This window comes from Branchiostoma floridae, chromosome 10 (assembly GCF_000003815.2).
Source record: "Branchiostoma floridae strain S238N-H82 chromosome 10, Bfl_VNyyK, whole genome shotgun sequence".
In the NCBI taxonomy this organism is placed as follows: Eukaryota; Metazoa; Chordata; class Leptocardii; order Amphioxiformes; family Branchiostomatidae; genus Branchiostoma; species Branchiostoma floridae.
Genome location: NC_049988.1, coordinates 4,401,030 through 4,425,134, shown reverse-complemented (window position 1 = coordinate 4,425,134; position 24,105 = coordinate 4,401,030). Strand labels below are relative to the sequence as shown.

The following is a 24,105-nucleotide window of genomic DNA, read 5'->3' as shown; positions in this document are numbered from 1 at the left end:
GGACAAAATGATTCTAACACTTTCGAGCCTAATTCCAAACGTCACGAGGCAGATTCCAACACTTCCGAGCCTAATTCCAAACGTCACGAGGCAGATTCCAACACTTCCGAGCCCAGTTCCAAACAGCGCGGCACGTTCCAACACTTCCGAGCCCAGTTCCAATCGTGCCGCGGCAGGGTTTTCCAAGCGTGCCGCGGCAGGGTTTTCCAAGCGTGCCGCGGCAGATTCCAACACTTCCGAGCCCAGTTCCAATCGTGCCGCGGCAGATTCCAACACTTGCGAGCCCAGTTCCAATCGTGCCGCGGCAGATTCCAACACTTGCGAGCCCAGTTCCAATCGTGCCGAGGCAGGGTTTTCCAAGCGTGCCGCGGCAGATTCCAACACTTCTGAGCCCAGTTCCAAACGTGACGAGGCAGGGTTTTCCAACCGTGCCGCGGCAGATTCCAACACTTCCGAGCCCAGCTGTGGATATGCATCTGGGTTTCCCATCCATTGAAACAGATCACAGATTGCAGCACAATGTAGAGTTAGTCTGACACACTTTCATATGGTGATCGTATTGTGATATTGATATTTGCTTTTTTGTATACTTGATTTGATAAACAAAATCAGTTTTTTGTACTATGAGAAAGGGTAGAAACATCGCTAATTCAATTTTTTCATATGATTTGATTTCAATGTTGAAATTCAAGTCCACTAAGATACAAAGGAAGTCATTGTTTTTGTAAGCTTGGTGTATTATAAGTACAAATAAAAATTTGCAGAGAGGAAAGAAGGGACTCAGGAGCTATCGTATGGCTGGGTACCAGGCTACTTTAAAAAAAATCTTGTCCTGAAATTTGTGTACGTTAAATTGATAGAAAAAAAGGGTACATTTGTATTTCTAGAGAGCTATGTTCTTCTTAGCATGTAGTGATAGATTGTCTTAATGAAAGCTTTGCTGAAACGTATCAGTGGTGCATGTGGCATAGAGACATAGTAATGACAGACACTGCAGCTTAATTTAAGTCTGCTTCATTTATTCAAATTTTTGACTGCAATAAAGAAATATCCTTTATGTAACCTTATCACTAAAATGTAACCTGGCACAAAGCATGTGGACAGAGCATCAGAGCAATGATTACAATACTTGAAGTTGGACTGTCAGTTGCTGTTGTTGTACATACAGAAGTATAAATTTCCATACTTTTTACCAATGCGTTTTGTGAACTATTTTGACACACACTAAAGGTTAACTTTGTGATGCCTTGCCTGAGTTGCCTCGTGTTTTTATTACCCATCATCATCATCATCATCGGTCGACGTGATCGCATAGCCGAAGCTAGGTACTCATTTTCACCTGAGTAAAGTCAGGAAAGGCGTCTAAAGTGCCTTTCCCAAGGGCACAAGATCGGTAACACAGCACGGTCCCACTGCGCTACGCGGTCCCACTGAACCCATCATAATGTGCTAAATTACAGCGGACAAGTATAACAGTATAATTTATTCTGTTTATAACTTCAAATATCCAAGGAGGTTTTATCGACAGGATTGATAAAAACACCTTGAATTAACACAATACACAGGCTTCTAGACTAGTGGGTACAAAAAGAAATCGCCCCGGTACCGGTACAACTTGCAACTTCTTAGTACTGACGACAAAATAAAGCCGAGCTGTGACCCTTGACCCATAAGATAAGGGACCATCCACTATACAGTGAGCCGTGGTCTCGGGAGCCCAAAGCCCAGTTCACCCTGCCTCGTCACGTTTGGAACTGGGCTCGGAAGTGTTGGAATCTGCCGCGGCACGGTTGGAAAACCCTGCCTCGTCACGTTTGGAACTGGGCTCGGAACTGTTGGAATCTGCCGCGGCACGCTTGGAAAACCCTGCCGCGGCACGATTGGAACTGGGCTCGCAAGTGTTGGAATCTGCCGCGGCACGCTTGGAAAACCCTGCCGCGGCACGATTGGAACTGGGCTCGCAAGTGTTGGAATCTGCCGCGGCACGCTTGGAAAACCCTGCCGCGGCACGATTGGAACTGGGCTTGGAAGTGTTGGAATCTGCCGCGCTGTTTGGAACTGGGCTCGGAAGTGTTGGAATCTGCCTCGTGACGTTTGGAATTAGGATCGGAAGTGTTAGAATCATTTTGTCCCAGTCGGCCACGGTACGTTCCGCACTGGAATTCCTGTGCGGAAGTTTCTTCCGCACTGGGCCCCGAGTGCCGACGCCAGTTTCTCCACGAATTCCGCACTGGGCGCCCAGTGCGGAACCCGTGACTTCGGTATACTTGCATTCGAAAATCAAAAAAACACTTTGGTATGGAAGAATATCTCAAATCAATTCATAATCGACCATTTAGATACAGCATTACAAAACTGAGAATAAGTGCACATTGTTTAGAAGTTTAAAAAGGTCGTCACCGTAACACACCAGCCACTCAGTGACTGTGTCCTACATGTCATGAAAATATAGAAGATGAATTCCACTTTGTTATGAAATGTCCTACCTACAGTAAAGAGAGAGAAACATTGTTTAAGAATATTAGAACCAAAACACACATCTCTCTCGCTGGTGCAGAAAGCGATATTTTCCATGTATTGCTCTCATGTTCAACTCATATATCCGTCTACGTAGGGCCAGTTTCTTTATAATGTATTCCAAATGCGAGACCGGCAGATTACTCATACATAACTGTACTGTTATCGACAATGTTTTGTTGTTGTTTTGTATGTAACCTCTTAGTACTATCGTCTGTATAGCTATTAGTTGTTATTGGTTGCCATGCATTGTACGATTGTTGAGCAATAAATTCATTCATTCATAGCTTGCGAGGATTTGGAGTTCCCAACAGGGTCATTTTGGCGGTAGCGGAAGGTAAGCGTGCCTTGAACGTTGGAGTGTAAGTCTTTGTCGGCGAATTTACCAATATTGCGCATGGCAATATCAATCATTTTCGGTAAATTTGACTTTTTTGTATGTAGTGTATCTGTATCTATATAGCCGGTATAACCGCCTTTCGGCGTAATACACCAGCTTGACTTTTGCAGTATAAGTTGAATTGAGACGATCGAGACAATGTTACAATGTGAGAACGATTAGTGGGTACTGAAATCATGTGTAACGTCTTGCTTGTGGTCAATTGATCAACATTTTCTCTATAGTGGCCACCTGTCTATAGTGGCCCCATTTCTCTAGTCCCTTGAGTTGCCGCTATAGACAGGTTTGACTGTATATGTGAACTGCAGCTGCCGATAACTACTTGAGGAAGTCATAGAAATTGACCGGGATGAATAATTAAAGTAGGATACATTTCGAAAAAAAATGGCATAAAATTTCAGTTTCTTTAATCACCACACAGAGCAATGTACATTCTGCACATTAACAATACCTTGTATCTTGGGAATGTTTAGTGACAATGTACTGAAGTGTCTAAACTGAGCTAGATCCATGATGTGCTACACTGTGATGGATTTGTTGCGCAAGACTTCTTGTGTTCAATTGTGCTAGATATGCCGTGCTACACTACGATAGATTTCTTGCGCCAGATTTCATGTTCCATCGTGCTAGATATGCTGTGCTACACAGTGATTTGTTGTGCTAGATTTGCTGGATGTGCAACATTTGCTCAGCTATATGTACCTGTTGGCTCTCTTGATCTGTAAGATTGTTACGCAACAAAATATATCTTTCATCCAATTGCTCTTTTGAATATAAGGCAAACAATTCTTCTGTATGTATGGATGGATGGCTTCATCTCATTCTTCACGACTCTCAGTATCATTGTTTACGTTACATTTTATGAATTGCTATATCACTGCATGAGCTTTAATAGTCTAATGTGCAATACAAATCTTTATAAAAGAGTTTGCAGGTATATATGATACATGGCATGATGCCAAAATCAATTTTTTTCAGTTCAATTTTTCTCCAATTTTTTATGAACATCCAATCTGACAAATGAAGTTGGCCATACATTTGTATATCTATTGAAACAAACAAAATTGCTCCTCTCCAAAGATACAATCAACAATAAGCAACATTTTCAGTGAAAGTAAAATCAACAACTGATGAGAGTAGCAATGCAGTTGACAAATGCACTATTTTCTTGTCTACCTGTCGATAGATGTACACATTAGTTCCTCATTTTCCTGAGACACAATCTGCTATACTCTCAGGCACTTTTAATCACGATTAACAAGATTTTGTTATTACAGAGCAATTTTGAACTGCCTTCTTAAAAATGCTATACAGCAGTTTTGAACTGCCTTCTTAAAAATGCTATACAGCAGTTTTGAACTGCCTTCTTAAAAATGCTATACAGCAGTTTTGAACTGCCTTCTTAAAAATGCTATACAGCAGTTTTGAACTGCCTTCTTAAAAATGCTATACAGCAGTTTTGAACTGCCTTCTTAAAAATGCTATACAGCAGTTTTGAACTGCCTTCTTAAAAATGCTATACAGCAGTTTTGAACTGCCTTCTTAAAAATGCTATACAGCAGTTTTGAACTGCCTTCTTAAAAATGCTATACAGCAGTTTCGAACTGCCTTCTTAAAAATGCTATACAGCAGTTTTGAACTGCCTTCTTAAAAATGCTATACAGCAGTTTTGAACTGCCTTCTTAAAAATGCTATACAGCAGTTTCGAACTGCCTTCTTAAAAATGCTATAGAGCAGTTTCGAACTGCCTTCTTAAAAATGCTATAGAGTAAGTTTTGAACTGCCTTCTTAAAAATGCTATAGAGTAGTTTTGAACTGCCTTCTTACAAATGCTATAGATCAGTTTCGAACTGCCTTCATAAAATGCTATAGATCAGTTTTGAATCGCTGTGGATCAGTTTTGAACTGCTGTAGATCAGTTTGTAACTTACTGTGAGTTACTGTTCTCTATGCTAAGTTAGTCTGAACTGAACATCGAGATTTTATCATGTTCTTCTTCCAAACCAGTTTCAAACTACATTGTTTGCAGTTTTGAATCGCTGCCTTTGTCATGGAACAGTTTGCAACTGCTCCTTTTTTCAATTCTATGCTAGGCTATAGGCTGTGTACCTAAACACCATGATTTTTGTACTCTGGTATCTGAATGACGTGTGGATCCGTTTGTCATCACTCAGGACTTCCTTGAAGTTCGGGTGTTCTTCCAGGGTCCTCCACAGTCAACATTGTTTCATAACCATGTAGTTGCTGTGTTAAAACACATAATGGCAAAGAATTCAGTCTATCATTTTCTTATTACTGTCGGCCATATATCTATTCAAACAAACAAAATTGCTCAACAATAAGCAACATCTTCAGTGATAGTAAAAGTCAAATACAACTGAAGAGAGTGGCAACACAGTGTACAAGTTCACAATTTCATTTTCTATCAGTCTATGTACACATTAGTTTCTGATTTTTCTGAGACATGATCTGCTACGTTTGCAAGCCCCTAGTTTTGTAACTGCTTTAATTCATGCTTAACTGCTTTTATGCTTAAAGGCAGTAGGAGTACATGTACCTGAACATTGTAATTTTTGTACTCGGGCTGGTATTTGAAAGACTTGTGGATCTGTTTGACATTATTCAGGACTTCCTTGAAGTTCGGGCGTTCTTCGGGGTTATCCTTCCAACATTGTCCCATAATTTCGTACCTGTGTAATAAAAACACATATTAATAGAGATTAGTGTTCTATTATTTCTACTTACTGGTTTGGCTTGCATTCAGCCCAGGCTTCAAACTTTCCAAGGCACACAATAAGTGTGCAAAATATAGCTTAATCTTACCCAATATAGAAAATCTGCACCTTTGGACTCACCCTACTTTTCTGAGTGTCTGTCCATTAATAAAGTGTAATTTTACCAAATACATTGTACAGTGCAATCGGTACACCTTGCAACTTCACCAATACACTATGCGGCGCAATTTCAATAGAATGCTTAATAAGCATTTTTTTAATATAGTCACTGCGCAATTTTTCTACATACTTCCTATTTGTAACATTCAGTGTACACCGATGCATTTGAATCCCATATATCAGCTAAGCTGCCCGGGTTTGCCATGTATTACATTATCTTGTGAGATTGCGTGGCGCAGCCGCAGCATGTTAGGTCCGAGAGGTCTCAAGTTCGAATCCTGACGTGTCACCGATCTTGTGCCCTTGGGAAAGGCACTTAACACTTAAGGCACTTAAAGGCGCTTTCCTCATTTAGTCAGGTGAAAATGAGTATCTACGGTAGCTTCGGCTAGGGCCGTCCCTCGGATAGGACGTTAAATGAAGGTCCCGTGTCTGGGGAGAGCCATACCCCAGGCACGTTAACGAACCCCACACGTGCGATGGTGCGGTGCGGGATGGTGCAAATCCTTCTGTCTAGAATTGGTGATTCTCTACAAATCACCCGGACTGACATATCTTTGTTCAACTTGGTAAACACAGGAAGTCAGCTGGTACTGTCAGGGTGGGTAGCCTCCCTTGTGACATTGATAAAGATGTCGTTTAACAGCTCCGCCTTGTCCTTAACCACCACCGAGCCATTCTGCCGCGTATAGTGCTGGGATACTTACCTTTCCCAGTTGTCTGAGAACTGAACAGAAATGATGTGCACCTTCAGCTGCTTTCAGTCTCTCGCTGACGGAAGCGTAGCATCCAGCTTCCGCTTGGCGGAGGTTCTAAATAGGGTTAAATATACCTAGCTACTGAAGCAGCAACCAAAGTAATTGCTGCCCTATGTGGCACTACAATGGTCTATACAAATGAAAAAATGGATGCTTACATTGTGACTGGGCATCTGTTGGGCTTGTCCATGCGGTACCCTTCCTTCAGCTTGTTAGATAGAATGTTCGCTGGTTCTTCATAATGATGATGATGATCCATGAAAGGGTACGGAGTCTGTCCAGCTGTGAAAATCTCCCACAATACGATCCCATATGACCACTGCAGAGAAGTGGAAATTAAAGTCCTATCATTGTTGACAACTTCAGCCTACTGCTGCAATATCAATCTTGATGGCTATGGTATTTCTGTGAAAATTCAAGCGTCCGAAACTGCCCGGACGGCGTCTACAAGCGTCCAATGGCGTCCGAGCGCGTTTCAGACGTTCTGGACGCGTTCATTGCCGTCCGAAACGGCCGCGGACACATCGTGAGCGTCCGTGCCGTTCTGTCAGTTTTTATGGTGAACGCCCGAACGGCTGAAAGACCTTCCATTGCCGTCGGAGACGGCCACTGATGGGGCTATAAAATACTTAGTCACCCGACGCCGGCAGACGGCTGCGTCTTTTCTTATGATCCCCACGGGAAACATGACGTTTTAACTTCTGCACATGCGCCAATTTCAGCGGGTGAATTCGAATTTCAGACCGTTGAACACTCCGGCGGTTGCAGGACTTATGTTCAGAAGGTGACTATTTCTGTGGATTTCATGTCCGTTTGTTAAATTTTGCGCACTTTTGGACCAAGGACTTCACGTCTAGACGTAGCAGCTGATGTTTGTACGACATTGTGCTGAGGTTGGGTTTACGGCGATGACTGTATCCGTTATTTATACTAAAAAGAATGTACAAAAATTATTTGTCGTGCGCCGACAAGGGGGAAAATTATACTACTTACTCGAAGCAGCAAACCTTGGACAGCAGAAATCACAGATGTGACAGACGTCAAAAGAAGCAGCGGTTCTTCCGTTAGCTGATTGTCGATACTTTGCAGGCGCCGGTAAGTGAATACTTCGCATTTTATTCTAATTTTTTGTACATTCATCTGTTGCAAAGTTTACCGACGACTTGTTGTTACGGGTGCCCTCCCCACATACGCGAAGAAATGATAAAATTTAGGATCTTGTTTTGATGCCACAAAATAAAAAGAATTATGAACACGTTGTAGAATACTTGTAAAAAATATCTGTTGTTTCTATTAAGAATGATAATGCTGTTAAAATGTAGATTTAGACAACAGATAATGAGATAGCACCTACCGATTTTGCCGGTGCCAATCAAAATCTTAGTCGGCTCTTCCAACTACTTGGGGTTAGGAACTTATGAAACGGAAGACTTTAGTTCGCTACCTCGAAATAAAAAAAATGACTTATGATCTTTGTAGAAAATTTAACGTTATTTCACATTTATATATCCAGTCTTTAGCAAATACTGGTGCAATTAAAATTTACGATAGAAAATTTCAAACGTCCTGTATTTACCCTTGATGTTATGTGGGCTCGTCCATTCTGATGTAACGTGTCGGCACGGCGGCACAAAAAGCCGCGGACACGATTGAAGGCCGGATTGAATTTCGTACATGTAGCAAAGTTGATTAAACGCCGCGGAGTACGTGTAAACAATTTACGAAGAAATGTGTTCAAGTTGTGTTTGATTTTAGCTAAACCTGACGGCCCGGTGGTGGGTGGTCTTCTACAATTCACTGCCTGGCTGAATATTTGTTTGTTTGGTATGTGGCAACGCTAAATGTCCCAACAGGCCATAAAATTATAGCCGTGACCGGACGGCGTCAGAAACGGCGTCCGGGCAGCCGTCTACGCATGTTCCAAATTAAATGCACCGGCCCGTTATGAGTTTCTACCGTACTGCCTGACTAACTAAAACTGTGTCTTGAAGAAAAAATATTTTGCTAGGAGTTTGGCCCAGATATTAACCTTTAATAATATAGCGATGACAGCCTCTTGGCCTTTCATTCCATTTTCTGTCGAATTTTACGATCTGTACCCCCCGTGGGAAGGCGTGGTGGAGGCTACCGCCCGTACCAGCGGCCTGGATTACGCCGTTTATGCCCGTCGCAACCGGCGTCCGATCCGTCCCAGCAGCCTGGATTACGTCATTTACGTCCGTCGCAATCGGCGTCTGGTCCGTCCGCAGAGACGTCTGTTCCCAGCGGGGGGCCCGCCCGACGGAGCGCGGGAGCGTCCGGCTGCCCGCTTTCAGACGCCGTCTCGGACGTCACGAACGTCCGACCGGACGCGTCTAAAGTGCCAATCTAGACGCGTCCAAGCGTTTGTTATGCCGTTCGGACCGTCTTGGACGTTTCGTCGGGCGTTCAAAAGCCCGTCCCATGCCGTCCGCCGCCGTAACCGTCCAAAGCGTCCCAATAATTTAAGACGCCTTGGGCGGTTGTCGCAAACGGCGTTTCGCCGTCTGAGACGCTTGAATTTTCACAGAGGTTAAATTAAATCGCTTATTTTCACCTAACCATTTGGTGAAATCTTAAAGTGAGCATGATTTATAATCAATTGAAAGTACATTGATTTAATTATAGTCAACAACAATGATTCAATGCACAACTTCAACATAAATATACACTTCTTTTCTGTCATCACTCTTCTAACATGAAGATATTATGAAGACGAGTGCAATGACGCCTGGTTTGTGAGTAAAATCCACCCTATGACGAATTTCAGCAGTTTGTATGATTCAAAGGGGTCTATCTATTATATGCCTTCTTTTTCAACCCTTGTCCTATTGAGAATTGCCAATTTAACCCCCCTGAACTGGTTGATTTATCAGATCAGTAAAACTTGATCTATTCTGTGCTGCTCCAGGTGCAGATTTAACTCCCCACTCGATGTGGTTTGCTGCGGTATGATGCATTTACTTAAGTGAGAAATGCCCCAAACCCATTACGATACTGTACATACCATCAGGCATCACATAATTATGTGCACCCTGTATATATAGGGACTCAGCAGGACAAGGGTTAAGATAGATTGTGTAAACCTGTTATTTGGTCAGAGGAGATAATCAACTGATATAACTTTTGCAAATGAGGATCTCATTTGCATAAACAATGACGAACACACAAAACATCAGTTGTATAAAGTTAACGTTAAATTCATTTGGCGAAGGTATGGGGTCATGGATCAGGAACTCTAGCTCATAATTAATCAGTGACTGTTGCTAAGATACAGTACATGTACATCACTACGTAATAATGATGATCCTAAAAATCTTTATGAAATCCTAAATGGTATGGTTAAGGGAAAACCTGCAATCTGTGGCTTTCTAATCTTTTCCTTGTACTTTTGAACTCATATTTTTGCAACAAGGAACTTACTATGTCAGTCTTGGTATCAAATTTGTGCTCAGCAAAGCTTTCTGGCGCCAACCACCTGATCGGTAAGTTCAACTGGAGAGGAGGGGAAGAAATGTTGTCCCATCTTCATTTATTCAGAAGCAGCAATACAAATAAACAAAGAGGGTGAGCAAGAAAGAGAGAGGGAAACTCAAATGTTACCAAGGGGTGATTTCTTTAGCTGTTTAAGTTTTCTTTACCTTATATTGCCATAAACCAAAGAGAATGCCATGAAAACACATCAAATATTAATTAAAGCTTAAAGTCTAAGTTTAACTTCAGAATCTACAGTAACTTGTCTTAGCAACTGTTCTTTGGACTATATCAGTCTGCATAACAGAATTATGGGCAACACAGCAATACATTGCCATAACAATGCATCTACAAAATGTATATACTTACTAATAGGCACATGTGTACTGTGTCTGTTTCAGTCTTAGTTATCATGCATGGAAATAACACAGCTTGCACCCTCCTTTACCCTGAGAGTTCTCCAGTGTTTTTTCATCATGGGGAAGGGGTTTGTGACATGACATAAATTTTTGGTTTAAACTAACAGTTTTTTGATGTCATGAAAACGTACAATGTCAAGTACCTCTTTGTTTTTTATTCTGTAGTAACCCTTTTTGTGGATGTCTCTGCAAAGGCCGAAGTCAGCAACTTTCACCCGCAAATTTTCGTCCAACCTATGTATGAAAGCAGAGAATGACTACTTGACAGGATGCAGCTTCATTATGCTTCATATAAAATTATGCTCTTTTTGTAGCCATCCTATTTGATGATACAATCTAAAAGAATAGTCACTGACTGTGATTGATGCATTGCAAATATAGGATTAAGGAATTATATATATATATATATATATATATATATAAACTCGGCACAAAAAGTTTGGAATATCAACTTTGGCTGATCATATTTCCGTTGTTTCTGCATCAATTTCAATGTATTATCAATAGAAAGCGTGTATGATTTTTTTTCACAGGGTATCAAACTCTTTATGATTATAAATTCGTGGAACGAGCACCAGGGCTGCTTACGTCTGTGGGTCGCGAAAAAAAGTGCCCAAATTTCCCTTCTTGTGTTCAACACTGTATCATACTGTTGGTATGGGTGCGGGTGTCAAAGGTTCAATCTTTCCTTTTTTCACGTAATCTTTGGTATACAGAACATCCAAGTTTATCTTTAATATTTGAGTAGAGTATATGTGCCCTTTTGGCAGTTGGATGACGGAATCGAGGTGCGGAGGCGGCAAGGAAAATGCCACGCTGACTGTCGCACGGATAGAGCGTTAACCAGCGCGTAGGGCTTGGTGGAGGCAGTGTCCTGGTGTGGTGTATGTAAGGCTGCCACATGAAAACTAACGTTCACCCTCATCCCAGACAACCTCAATACTGTGAGATACAGGGACACCATTCTCCATTCAGTCGCAATGTCATACCTCGTCAGCGTGTGTATGGGACCAAATGCAATTCTTCAAGTGTCCACACATAGCAAGGACCATTGCAGACTTTGGCATTCTCCTTGCCGCCTCCACACCTCGATTCGGTCATCGAACAGCCCAAAGGGACACAAATACTCTACTCAAATATTAAAGATAAACTTGGATGTTCTGTATACCAAAGATTACGTGAAAAAAGGAAAGATTGAACCTTTGACACCCGCACCCATACCAACAGTATGATACAGTGTTGAACACAAGAAGGGAAATTTAGGCACTTTTTTTTTCGTGACCCACTGACGTAAGCAGCCCTGGTGCTCGTTCCACGAATTTATGATCATAAAGAGTTTGATACCCTGTGAAAGAAAATCATACATGCTTTCTATTGATATATAACACGTTGAAATTGATGCAGAAACAACGGAAATATGATCAGCCAAAGTTGATATTCCAAACTTTTTGTGCCGAGTTTATATATATATATATATTCTTATTATCATCATTTGCAAATGTAACAAGTAAATGTACATTACACTGACTCAAGGCAGTATTTCTGATATACCGGTAGGAGAGTTAACAGATAATGGACAATGTCAGACAGAAATTAGGCAGTGATAATTTACACAACACAGTCACTGTCTTTAAGTTATTGACTTATATATTTAGTTGATATTAGAGAATGATACATATTTCGGAATTTTTGTCCACTTTAAAAGATAGTGAGAATGCTTACATATCATATAAAATGAATAACTTCATTACAAAATGGTTGTACAAAATGTATAAGATAATTGCTTGCCATTGGAAACTTTTATCACGTGAATCAGTTTGTTAGCATTAATACATGGACTAAGGTAGAGGCAACCCTAGATAGGATACTTACATGCAGTTCCTTGCTGCCAGATCACGATGCACGATATCGTTATCAGACAGATAGGCCATGCCGCGAGCGATGTCAAGACACAGGTGAAGATTCTCCAACAGGGACTGTGTAAACAAATAATGGTTTAACATGTTATGGTATGTTCACACTCCTAAGACCCGCGTGCAAAGAGTTCCCCGCCACACGTGTCCCCGCAACACCGTCCCGCCTGACGATCCAGCTGGCCTCAACTATCACTTGAGTCAATGAGTAAACTTCATCAGGCTTACTTACCTTGTTTTGCGTCCATGTATTTGACATTAACACTTTGCTGACTTTATACTTCTTTGCGTGCGTGCACTTCTTATTTGCCATTGAACACAAGGGAAACCATTTATACTCTGCCTTGGGCATGTTGTGAGTTGATACTATTCAATCTGACCACCTGTCCAAAACGACCAATTCAGTCCCCCTGGTGGTTGTCTTGCACAGGTTTGACTGCATACTGTCAATAATTAAAAGTAGATATAAATACTGGACCTTTGAGCATTTTTTAGAACCAATTTAAGATTTCCAACTTTGTTTGAATATTACCTGGTAAACCAGTCCTCATGTTTGTATACCAGGTTTGTACAAGCTACAATGTACCTTGTATCCTGAGACAGATTTATTTGGTTTGCTCCAGGTTTGGCTCTCCTCAAACACAGGACCTGCATGAGCCCTCTGTTTACAGTGTCCTATCCTCGGGATCTCTCTAAAGCGGGTCATGTTTCCAACAGTTTTGGGGACTGATAAGTAACGTTACATGTAAGACAAAAAAGACAAAACACAAAAGGTACCAAAACTTCTTAAAGAGCATGAATTGTGCATGTTATTTTGTATATTATATAAAATTTCAATTTTTCATTTACACCAACAGCCAAGCCAGGCCCCGAGTGGGAAACGTGACCCTTGTACATTTTACCGCCATTAGGTACTCATTTTCACCTGAGTGAAGTTGTGCAACATGCCTTTCCCAAGGGCACAACTCGAACATGCAGGGGCCAATTGTCAGGAGGTTGAAACCCAAAGATGCGCCACATGTACACTCAGCCACTACATCATTTTTGTGCTTATAAAATTTACCTGTTCTTTGGTGACTTGGAGATATTTCCGCAGATCACCATGCTGCATGTAGGGGAGGACAATCATGGCTTCGTTGCCATGGACACAGATGCCAATCAGCTTCAGGACGTTGTCATGGTCAAAGTTGTTCATGCGCAGTCCTTCCCGAAGGAGGGACACCATCTCACTTTCTTTATTGGGGTCTAGGAGATCAAAACCGAGTCATTAGAGGGAATTCAATGCAGCTTGTGCCTTTTACGATCATGGTATCTACATGGGGGTCATGCCATAAAATTTGTTGCAACCTATGATCCACAGCTGGTGGAGTGATGATTGTGCTCTACATGTATCTACATAGACTGACATCATAGAAGAGTTGAGTTGCTCAGTCCTCAGTCAAGCTGTTCACTAAAAATAATCCCCATTCCATTCACTACAGGAGAAATTTAACGTCCTGAAAAGCATGATATAATCAGGCGCCAGTGGGGGTGCTTATGAATATGATGATAAAAGGTGTTATACAAATGGTTACTCAGGCTTGCTGATACCAAATTCTATATATGATCTACAGATATTAAGCTTCTGTTGTGTCCTTCTAAATGACAATTGACTGCACGTACAAAATGTACTTTGGGCAGTCACCTGACATGCACTGCTACAAACAGTACCATTTATAATAATAGATGATGATTTTATTATTTTACTAAATAAATTACCAAACAAGGTCTTCACGGCACATTGCACTTTTTCTTTGCCCTTCCTGTATATGCCACGGCGGACTTCTCCAAAGTTTCCTATGTGGAGTAACAGCAAGACAAAAAGTGCTGCTATGACAAGTAAATTAAACTCCATCACAACAGTACTGAGCTATATCTATTTGCTTTAATTTGCACAATCGTCATAATCATCAGCTTATATACATTGTATCTATCTATTCAATGTCCAACAAAAGTGTTACGACGAATCTTTAAATGATAAACCATTCAAAATATGACATAACATTCTTTTCAATGATTTTCAACCAACAAACCATCCAAACAAAAAACAACATATATAATGCCCAATAAGCAGATAAAAAATCAAACAGTGCAAGGCTTACCCTTTCCCAGATCTTCGTGCAGGGTGATTTCTTTCTTGTAAATTTGTACTTGGAGAAGTTCAGATCGTTCCTTGTCGGTGATACTTTGAAGCAAGATAGGTTTTCCAACTGTATCAGAAAAAAGAAGAAAAATTGACTTGTGATTTGTTACGTCATTTAGTTATCCTGCGATTGGTTGACATAGGGTAAGCTGATGGTTCTGAGATGGCTGCCATATGACGTCCCAAAACAATATACTGATCATGGTACCCATGACCCAATGGTTACAAAATGTGTAGAAATGAATATGGTGATGACAGACTGTATTAAGACAAGCTCAAGGTTATCCCATTGAACCAGAAGGTGGCAGGTTGAACATTCTGCTGATGTCACACATCCCGAAGATCTGCCTGTGTCAAATTCTAGTTCTGTTACAATGGATTCTGCCCAAATTAAGTAAGCCATCTGTCTTAAAGTTTTCATTTGATAAACTACGTAGTTATAGTCCATGGGCCAGCACCCCAAATTTCACATATCGGTACCCTCCTGGGTGGCAAATTCTCCTTGTTATTTTTGAATAGTAGAAGGCCTGTGGCATATATTTTGACGTGATAGCCATTCTGGTATGGTAGCTTTCTACCGGCTATCAGCCTTCAAACCTATCACCACCTAAATAATCTGCAAATTTCGTGTCTTCAACAAGGGGGAGAGGCAAAAAATTAAACATCAATATTTTTCCATGAAAATTCACAGGCTAGTAAAACCTGCTGGAGAGGATCATAAAAATATCTTTAGATTTTCAATATTGTGATTCTGTATCAACACAAAAATTATGACCGCCTAAAACCATAATTTTTGGCGATTTTCTGGTGAAAAATATCGTTCATTTATTCACATTACCTATGGGGCCTTGCCTGATGAGTTAGACTTACCTTCCGTATCATTCCCTGCACATTAAACTTTAAATGATCGAAATCGGTCTATGAAATCCAGAAATATGAATGTCTGAAGAATGACACATCTGCCAGCTTATAGTGACAATATCGTTGCTAAGGCCGTTGCTAAGGCTGTTGTTAAGGAGGTTTCAGATCTTACTCCACAATAAAACTGATACAAAGAACTTACTTTTCTGTAGTATTTTGCTATGATTACATCAGAAGAAGTACATAAGGAATAGTGTTAAAATGTTTAACATTTAACAAATGCAGAAATGTGTTTTTGTCACATCATTAGCAAAGCTGTAACAGTTGCTAAGGCCATTGCTAAGAGTGTACTCAGACATGTTTCAAGCAAAGAACAGCAGAAAATAAAGTATATATTTTTCACCAGAAAATCGCCAAAAAATATGGTTTCAGGCAGTCATAATTCTGTGTTGAATCACAATATTGAAAATCTAAAGATATTTTTATGATCCTCTCCAGCAGGTTTTACTAGCCTGTGAATTTTCATGGAAAATTATATGATTGATGTTTAATTTTTTGCCTCTCCCCCTTGTTCAAGACACGAAATTTGCAGATTATTTAGGTGGTGATAGGTTTGAAGGCTGATAGCCGGTAGAAAGCTACCATACCAGAATGGCTATCACGTCAAGATATATGCCACAGGCCTTCTACTATTCAAAAATAACAAGGAGAATTTGCCACCTCGGAGGTACCGATTTTTCCTCTGGCCCATGGACTATTAAGGATATCTGAAGTATGCTTTTTCTTCCAGACAAAAGGCATATGGAAAAGCGACATACCTTTTGAAAGCACATTTTCTGCAAATTAAGATTTATCGTTCTTTAAATCATAATTAGTGCGTCACTCACTCGTTGTTGTGGTGAGGGTAAAGCCGGCACTGCTGACGTCACCACGTTTACTGATAACAGTGATATTGTATGACGTTCCTTCAACAAGTCCACTGAATGTGGCCTGAAGGAGGTCAGACGCACGGATCGTTGTTTCCATGATGGTCTGTGAAATTTGAAAGCCATATTGCATGTATGATAATGTCATAAGTTCATAGTTTGTGCTCTGGTCCGGCAAATTGTGTTTTTGGTTTGGTCAGGGCTCTAGCCAGGTCGAAATTTTTTTCCGTCAGCCAATTCCCATTGTCGCGAAAACACTATTCCAGGAGCTAGAAAGACTGAACTGAGACCTTGAAAAATCGTATGCGAAAGGGCGCCGACACACATTATCAATAATCATAACAATAGCAAAACAAACAGTGTGTGGCTTTTACAGCCGTGGACGGCGTCCCCAAGCCGCCAGTAGCTTCCACCAAGTATTTTTGTACGTCAAGGTTGACGGATTGGTTTTAAATTTTTTCTGTCACACGCAGCAAATTTCCGTCAATTGACGGAAAAACGGACGTTGGCAGAGCCCTTGGTTTGGTTTGGTTTGATACAGATCTCCATATATTATGAACTATTCTTCCTGGAGTCTGGGTGACTTGAAGAGAATCACCAACTCTAGACAGAAGGATTTCCACCACCGCACCATCACACGTGTGGTGGGTTCTTTAACGTGCGTGGGGTGTGGCTCTCCCCAAACACGCCGGACCTCCATTTAACGTCCTATCCGAGGGACTGCCCTAGAAGCTACTGGTACTCTCGGTCCCGAGCCATGGTGTGTGTGTGATTGTAGAATGATACTTGTGTGTGCATGTGTGTGTGCACGCATGTGGGTGCATGTAAGTGTGTGTGTGCTGTACATGTGTCCACATAAGACTATGTGTGTCTGTGCATGCACATGTGCTGATCATCTTGTTTTCAGTTCCGTTAGGTTCCCATTAAACTTCACTTAGTTTTCTGCAGTCTCTCACACCACATGGTAGAAAAACACAGTCTTGTACCTTGGGCTCGGGGGTGGCCAGTTCCAATTTGACCAGGTACTTGTCCACATCACCAAAGTGTTGGAGGTTCTTGTATGCAGGTTTGAAGGTGATACCGATCGACGTCTCTGTGATGGTTGCTATGGTTATGCACCTGGCATCTGGTAGAACTGTGGAGACAAAATGTTGGCCAAGTAAGTCTCCAAGTAGATGTTGGAAAAAAGGGTTGTAACATTTTCAGACTGCCCCCGTTTCTCCTGACAGTCTTTTTAAGGGAATATTGTGTCAGGGAAAATATGGCAGTCGCAAGGGGCTACAATCTTCCGGTCTCAAAGCAAAACCAAAAAAAAAAAAATGGGATGAAAGATTGCAACTTTCTCCCCCCTCCAGCAAAGTTTATCTTTTAGAGAAGACGAGAAATGGATTGAGTATATTGCAATCTTTCCTCCTGATATCTGCTTTGAAATTTAACTACTTATTACTACCAGCTATCCTACCTCGTTCTCATTGAAATGTGCAAAATGCCATTGCCAGTCTGCCTTTACGACTTGATATGAAGCATTACTACAGACATCACTGCTTCGAATTCTTCATTTTCCCACAACACCTGTGATGCTTTACAAAAGAAGCACCACACCAGTCATATTGCTTGATGGCTTGGAAGAAATTATAGACAGTCTGGTCGGATTCCAACCCCCAATAAATGGCTGTTGCCTGAGAAAATTATGAAGAATTCAAATACACTCATCATGTATAGTAACAAAAAATGTAACAATTCAGATATATAGCTGCAAGTAAGATTGTTCCATAGGTGAAGCCAGCTACCCAGGCCCTCCTACAGACCACCTCAGATCGCTCTCTTCACTGATCTTGGAGGCTGTGTATACTAAGATGATGTATGGCTCAAATTCCCTAATAAACGTTACTGCCACGAGTACATGTAAGTACGTTGCTGCATATTAGCTAAGTATAAGACTAGAAATGGCCATTTTTGTGATGCTTTACAGTTTGTCTGGTTTTAATACTAAAGAAACAAGAAAAATTATGGTGGACTTGTCATTTGTAGACCTTGCTGCTTAACAAAATATTTAACACATAAATGACTGTAACAAATGTTGTTTGATACTTTCAATGTTATCTGGTATTTAACCTGGTGTAAAAAAGCTGCCCACTGTTATAAATGTCCCTATGCAAATAATCTCTAGCATTAAGATGCCTGCAGTCACCTCTGAATTTTGTTTTCAGGGTGAGCATTGCTACCTTTTCCGTCCAAGAGATCCGCAAGATGCGTTTGGTCGGAGTGTCGCAAGGCGTTGCTGAGCACACGGGATGCCTGGTCACCTTTCAGCACGCAGAGGATTTCCAGCAGCCTCTCTACCACACAGGGGGCCGCCCGGACTCCAGCTGTCTCATCAACGGTCAGACTCTGGAATAAAGGAAGGGAGGAATGATTGGATGAAAGAATGAAAGAAAGAATGAAAGAGAGAAAGAGAGAGAAAGAGAAAGAAAGAATGAAAAAGAAAAGAATGAAAGAAAATGAAGACATGTTGGAGTGAGTGAGTGAATGAGGAAGTGAGTGAATGAGATAGAGTCAGTGAGTGAGTTGAAAGTAACACAAGAGGCAAGTAAGTACAGTGGATTCGAACCAGGACCCACCAGCTCACAACCCCAACAAACTACATGTACATGCTATGCTAAAAGGTCCGGACCTGTTAGACTGGTCACCAGTTGGTGGTACTTGAATCCCACTGTTACACGCATGATCAGTTAAAGCCCCTTTTCCTTTTTAGATCCATCCTTGAATCTGTGAGTTTGATATTCCTCACTGCACATTTTGCCATGACACAGGGCCGGCGTGGGAACCAGTGAGACACAAAAGACAAGTACATGTAGCATATCCTGGCTTCCCAGATTCAAACCCGGACCCACCAGTTCATGAATCGCAATGATTGAACAATAGGAATCAATTAAAAAAGCAACAAATACAGTCATGTGACGGATGCCCCAAGTAAGATTATCTAGGGAACCACAAATTTTTTGCTCATTACCACTTTCCAAGCCCAAAGAGGAATGTCAAGAATGACATGACACTCACCCCCTTTTCCTGCAGGAATACCATTACAGGCTCCAAATCCATTTTTTCCACCAAACAATTCCAGAATTCCTGCAGAGCTGGATCCACCCTTTTGTCATGCGTGGTCACATTGGAAATGCCTGAAAAAGGAGTTCTTTAATTGTTGTGAGAGGGATATGAAAGATTAACTGAAAAGTTTTATCAAGGCTGGAAAACCATGCTATTAGGTTCTTTGTACAGAAGTTTGAGTTCTTCTACTTTCCTCTGTGGACTTGACTCCAGAACCAAGCCAGAACTTTGATAAAATTGACATGAAGCAAGAACTGGTGAAAAGGAGAAAAGTAGATTTGACATTTTAACAGGAAAATGTACTTACGTCCAACATTCATGTCTAGTAGACAATGCAATGGGTTCACATCATTGGACGACGATGAAATGTTGTCAGAATTTTGCGGCAAGTGCCAGTCGTAAACGAGGACACCAACAATGATGAAGATGCAACACGTAATCACTGTGACTATTATTGGGTTAACTATGGGACTGTCAAACCAATTGTCCTTTCTGGTCCCTGATAGCATTGTTGGTAGAGGTTGAACAACAGGGCCCTCTGTTCAGTATTTAAAAAAAAAGCGGGGGTTAGTTGTGACTGTATGCAGTTATGTATGTTGGTGCCCATTCAAAAAACACCAGATCATGAAATGTTTCTTCGTATGAATTCTGTTTTTACTTTTTTACTTGAATGTCAAAATACCAGACTGAGTAATCTAAGCCAGCTTCTTGAAACTGTCTTCTAGAGCAGATTGTAGATGGAGCTTATTACAACACACGGAATTTGAAAAAAAAATCAAAAGCAAAGGGCGAGGTCACATTCATCGTACGATCCCAAACTGGGGCCATAGTTGGGAAGTGTCTTGAAAAATTCCTCTACGTAAAAGACTGCCATGGAGCTTGTCAGCGTCGGCAGTCGGTTCCGTCACAACCTGCTTGAAAATTATATGGCATCTAAATCGCACAACAGCCTACGATGAATGTGACAGCGTCCTTTAAGTGCAGAAATGACAGCAAGGGCACAGCCCAGCCGTAAACTTACCTATGACCGTGACGTTGACACTAGATGACCCTCATTTCTGGCTTCACACCAATAGACCCCAGAGTCCTCCAGCCTTGCAGGAAAGATGATTAGAGTTCCACTTGTACTAGTTGTCGGGTCTGACGGCAACTTGTCTGAGTTATGGTACCAAGTGTAGGTAGGGCGAGGTACACCATCAGCTTGGCAGGTCAACTCTGCTCTGTCCCCTTCTGTGATGTTGGCTTTCTGTACACTGGCTACTGTATTTTCAGGTGCATCTGCAATGTAACAACATTTGTATACACATGGTTCTTAAGATACCCATCCAAAAAAACACAGATATGGGGTGTTTATTTGTTTAGCCTTTCATTCTATTACCAGTGAGAACATCATAGACTTTTTCCACTTAAAGCCATGTTGATTCCACTATATAGATGACACTCTCTCGGTACCCCAAAACTGATACAAGCTTTGCAAAATAATTCAAAGTTGCCTTTGTTATAAAACATGTGGTCAGGAGTTAAGGGCGAGCAAATCACTGAACACGCAGATAGAGTATGGTATTAAAGAACAATAAATGAATATATTAAGATCCTTCATTCTTGTTCTTTCACATCTTCTTTAACTTTGGAATTGACCAAATTGGCATTCTAACTGTAACATTATAGTATCACTTTTGCCATATTTTTCTTTGCAATTGTTCTCTTCGCCAAGAAGAGTATGTTTTTGTCGACTTGGGTCTGTATGTAGGTCAACAGCATATAACTCGAGAAATTGTGGATGGAACTTTGTGATTTTTGGTAGGTGTGTAGCGGTTGTCGAAAGGAATGCCAAGTTTGAAAACGGTTTACCTGGCGTTTTCCTACGGTCCTGCAGCGAGCTTGGTATGTTTTTTGCGGTTTGTTTTGGGCAGCATAAGTCAAAATCTAGCTGGGCGATTTTCACGAAACTTGGTAGGTGTGTAGCGTTTATGGAGAGGAAGGTCAAGTGCGAAAATGGTTTACCTGGCTCTTACCTACGGTGCTGTAGCGGGATTTGTATGTAAGTGCGTTTGTCTGTATGCAAGATAACTCGAGAACCCTTGAATGGATCCTGATTATATTTGTTAGGTGGATGGGGGTTAGGAAAACAAAGGTCAAGTTTGATAATGGGCACCCTAGTGTCTGCCTAAGGTACTGCAGCAAAACTTTTAATTTTGACACTTCGTGTTCTGGACATGCTGTGGTCATGATTTTTGAGTGGTAGACAGCCCTTGGAACAGAGAGTAAGTGCTGTGAGTTTGGACCCCCCCTAGCGGCTTTTTGGGAACTGCAGGCACCGATTTCCGTTCAAACTTTGGACGAGAATAACTCGAAAACGTGTAAACGGATCATCAGGATTTTCGGTATGTAGATAGAATGAGTGATGACTTATACAATGTAATACTAATTATGCAAATCAGTAGCTAATTTGCATAATTAATGAAGAAAGTTCATAAATCCATGCCAACAGCATATAACTCAAGAAGCTGTGTATGGATTTTCATGATACAGTCAAACCTGCCCAAGACGACCACCCGGGGGACCGGGAAAAAGCGGTCGATTTGAACAGGTGGTCGCTGAGAAGAGTATCGACTCAAAACATGCCCGATGCAAAGTATAAATGGTTTCCGTTGTGCTTAATGGCAAATAGCAAGCACACTGCACGCACGCAAAGAAGCGAGGTTTTTAATGTCAAATACAACACGCACACTGTAAACTGTAAATTTAACCTGAAAATCCGACGCAAACTGGCCGATTTCGGCACAAAATCACGCTAGTTATCATCAAAAATCGATGAAAACCTCAATTTTGAAAATGATGCGGTCGTTATGGGTCCCAATTTGGGCCGGTCGCGGTCGCGTTGGCCAGGTGGTCGTTGAGAAAAGGTCGCTTAATGCTTACGTCAATGGGAAAATAAATCGGGACCGAGAAAAAGCGGTCGAAATGGCCAGGTGGTCGCTGAGAAGAGGTGGTCGCTCGGGCAGGTTTGACTGTATTTGGTATTTAAGTAGCGGTTGCGGAAAGGAAGGTTGTGTTTGAAAATAGTTGTCGTAGCATTTTCTGTTAGGACGGTAGCGGGCCGAGTGTGTGCGTCCGTTTGTTTGTGGAATGCATAACTCGAGAAGCCTTGAAAAAATCCTGATAATATTTGGTAGGTGGGTAGGGGTCAGGAAAACGAAGATAAATTATGATAGTGGGCCCCTAGCGGCTTCATAAGGTACTGCAGCAAAACTTATTAACAGAAATAAACTGTGCTCTATATATCTCATTTTGACCTATATCTATGGACACAGCTGTTATACAGATGTTTTGCTGGAACAACCTTAGCTTGTGAGCTGGACGCCCTTACACTGGGGACAAAGTCTTTGACAAGCATGAAATTCTGATTGACCAGGGATGCTACCATGTCATCTGTCAGGTCACAGTCTGGTTTTTGGTAATATTTGTGTGTTTGTGAGGAACACAGTTCATGCAGTCATTTGCTATTTAGTAATACATGAATAAGACCTTAAAGTCTTTAATAAAGGCATGATTATTTGGCGAAGAGATGGGTTCGTTGAACTCTAGTTTTTTATGTTTTACATTGTACAGTGTGGTCGAAAATTTTATATTTACAAAGGAAATAACTTCCACGCATGGATATTACCCATACAATTCATTCAACATGGCCTTATGTAGAAAAGAACAGATTGTATTACATGTAAAATAGAATGAAAAATAAGGAAGGAGAGTGAACATCCTTATGGTCAATTTGAACGTTCATTGGAATGGCTTACAGATGAGAAGGAGGGTGAACATCTTGGAATCATGCGTTCGCAGGCATTTGATCATTTTTTTAATCATACAAGGGATACTAGGCAAAAATTTTGTATTATTTATATCTTATTCCTAATATCCATTGGTATTTTCCTGTTATTCAATAAGAATAATTCACCTACATTGGACGGTAATGTCGATAAATGCATTTTCACTTGGTTGCAGTCCATTGGACGCCTCACATCGGTACCGACCGCTGTCCGCTCGGCTCACACTGAGGATGATCACAGTACTACTAGAAGTACCACTAGTACCGTGGACTGGGTCCTCCTGTGCTGTTGTGCTGTTGAGAGCTGCGCCATCTTTGGTCCAGATGAACATAGATGGCGGGTTGCTACGAGTGGTGCAGCTAAGCTGAAGTTTTGTCCCTTCTTGGACTTCGTTTGCGGTCGCACTGGCAGACGTTCCTGTGGGAGGATCTGCAACAGGATCAGGTTTACATGAATGTATCTACATGTATTTGCCAATTAAAGGGAAAAATGTTGATATTTCTCAGCTCAAGAATAAACATTTTACAAAAGTTACAAAAGTATGTACACACTACATTTACTTAAACTAGCACCAAACAAACAGTTGACATGCAGTTCTTGTCCCTCTGGGATTTAGTGCGTCAGTAGACGAGAGGGTGGAGAAGGATTTGTACACCCCTCTTTCAACTTAAAAAGTCATGTGTAGGCCAGGCAAACAAGTCACCAAACACAGGATGGCAAGTGACTGTCTGCATACCAATGATTGTCTCCCAAGACAGATGGCAGCCAATGATGAATGATGATGATGAGTGGTTGTGTAAAGGAAGCT

General features: G+C 41.3%; 1 protein-coding gene across 2 annotated transcripts in view; it reads right to left on the bottom strand.

The window, feature by feature from the left end:
* Nucleotides 1-3,307: 3,307 nt before the first annotated feature.
* Nucleotides 3,308-24,105, bottom strand: part of LOC118424653 (tyrosine-protein kinase receptor TYRO3-like) — a 30,692-nt gene continuing 9,894 nt past the window's right edge. The window contains exons 3-18 of one of the 2 annotated variants that reach the window (XM_035833310.1): nucleotides 23,430-23,726; nucleotides 20,492-20,748; nucleotides 19,778-20,008; nucleotides 19,423-19,541; nucleotides 18,588-18,753; nucleotides 17,349-17,497; nucleotides 16,324-16,468; nucleotides 14,535-14,642; nucleotides 14,152-14,229; nucleotides 13,457-13,638; nucleotides 12,353-12,456; nucleotides 10,624-10,714; nucleotides 10,011-10,082; nucleotides 6,728-6,888; nucleotides 5,475-5,607; nucleotides 3,308-5,161 (exon numbers count right to left, since the gene is read on the bottom strand). In XM_035833310.1, the coding sequence (XP_035689203.1) occupies nucleotides 5,084-5,161; nucleotides 5,475-5,607; nucleotides 6,728-6,888; nucleotides 10,011-10,082; nucleotides 10,624-10,714; nucleotides 12,353-12,456; nucleotides 13,457-13,638; nucleotides 14,152-14,229; nucleotides 14,535-14,642; nucleotides 16,324-16,468; nucleotides 17,349-17,497; nucleotides 18,588-18,753; nucleotides 19,423-19,541; nucleotides 19,778-19,979 (1,788 nt within the window). In that variant the 5' untranslated portion in view covers nucleotides 19,980-20,008; nucleotides 20,492-20,748; nucleotides 23,430-23,726 and the 3' untranslated portion in view covers nucleotides 3,308-5,083. Of the gene's footprint in view, nucleotides 5,162-5,474; nucleotides 5,608-6,727; nucleotides 6,889-10,010; nucleotides 10,083-10,623; nucleotides 10,715-12,352; nucleotides 12,457-13,456; nucleotides 13,639-14,151; nucleotides 14,230-14,534; nucleotides 14,643-16,323; nucleotides 16,469-17,348; nucleotides 17,498-18,587; nucleotides 18,754-19,422; nucleotides 19,756-19,777; nucleotides 20,009-20,491; nucleotides 20,749-23,429; nucleotides 23,727-24,105 lie in introns of those variants that run through there. The other variant, XM_035833311.1, reaches the window with a different exon arrangement.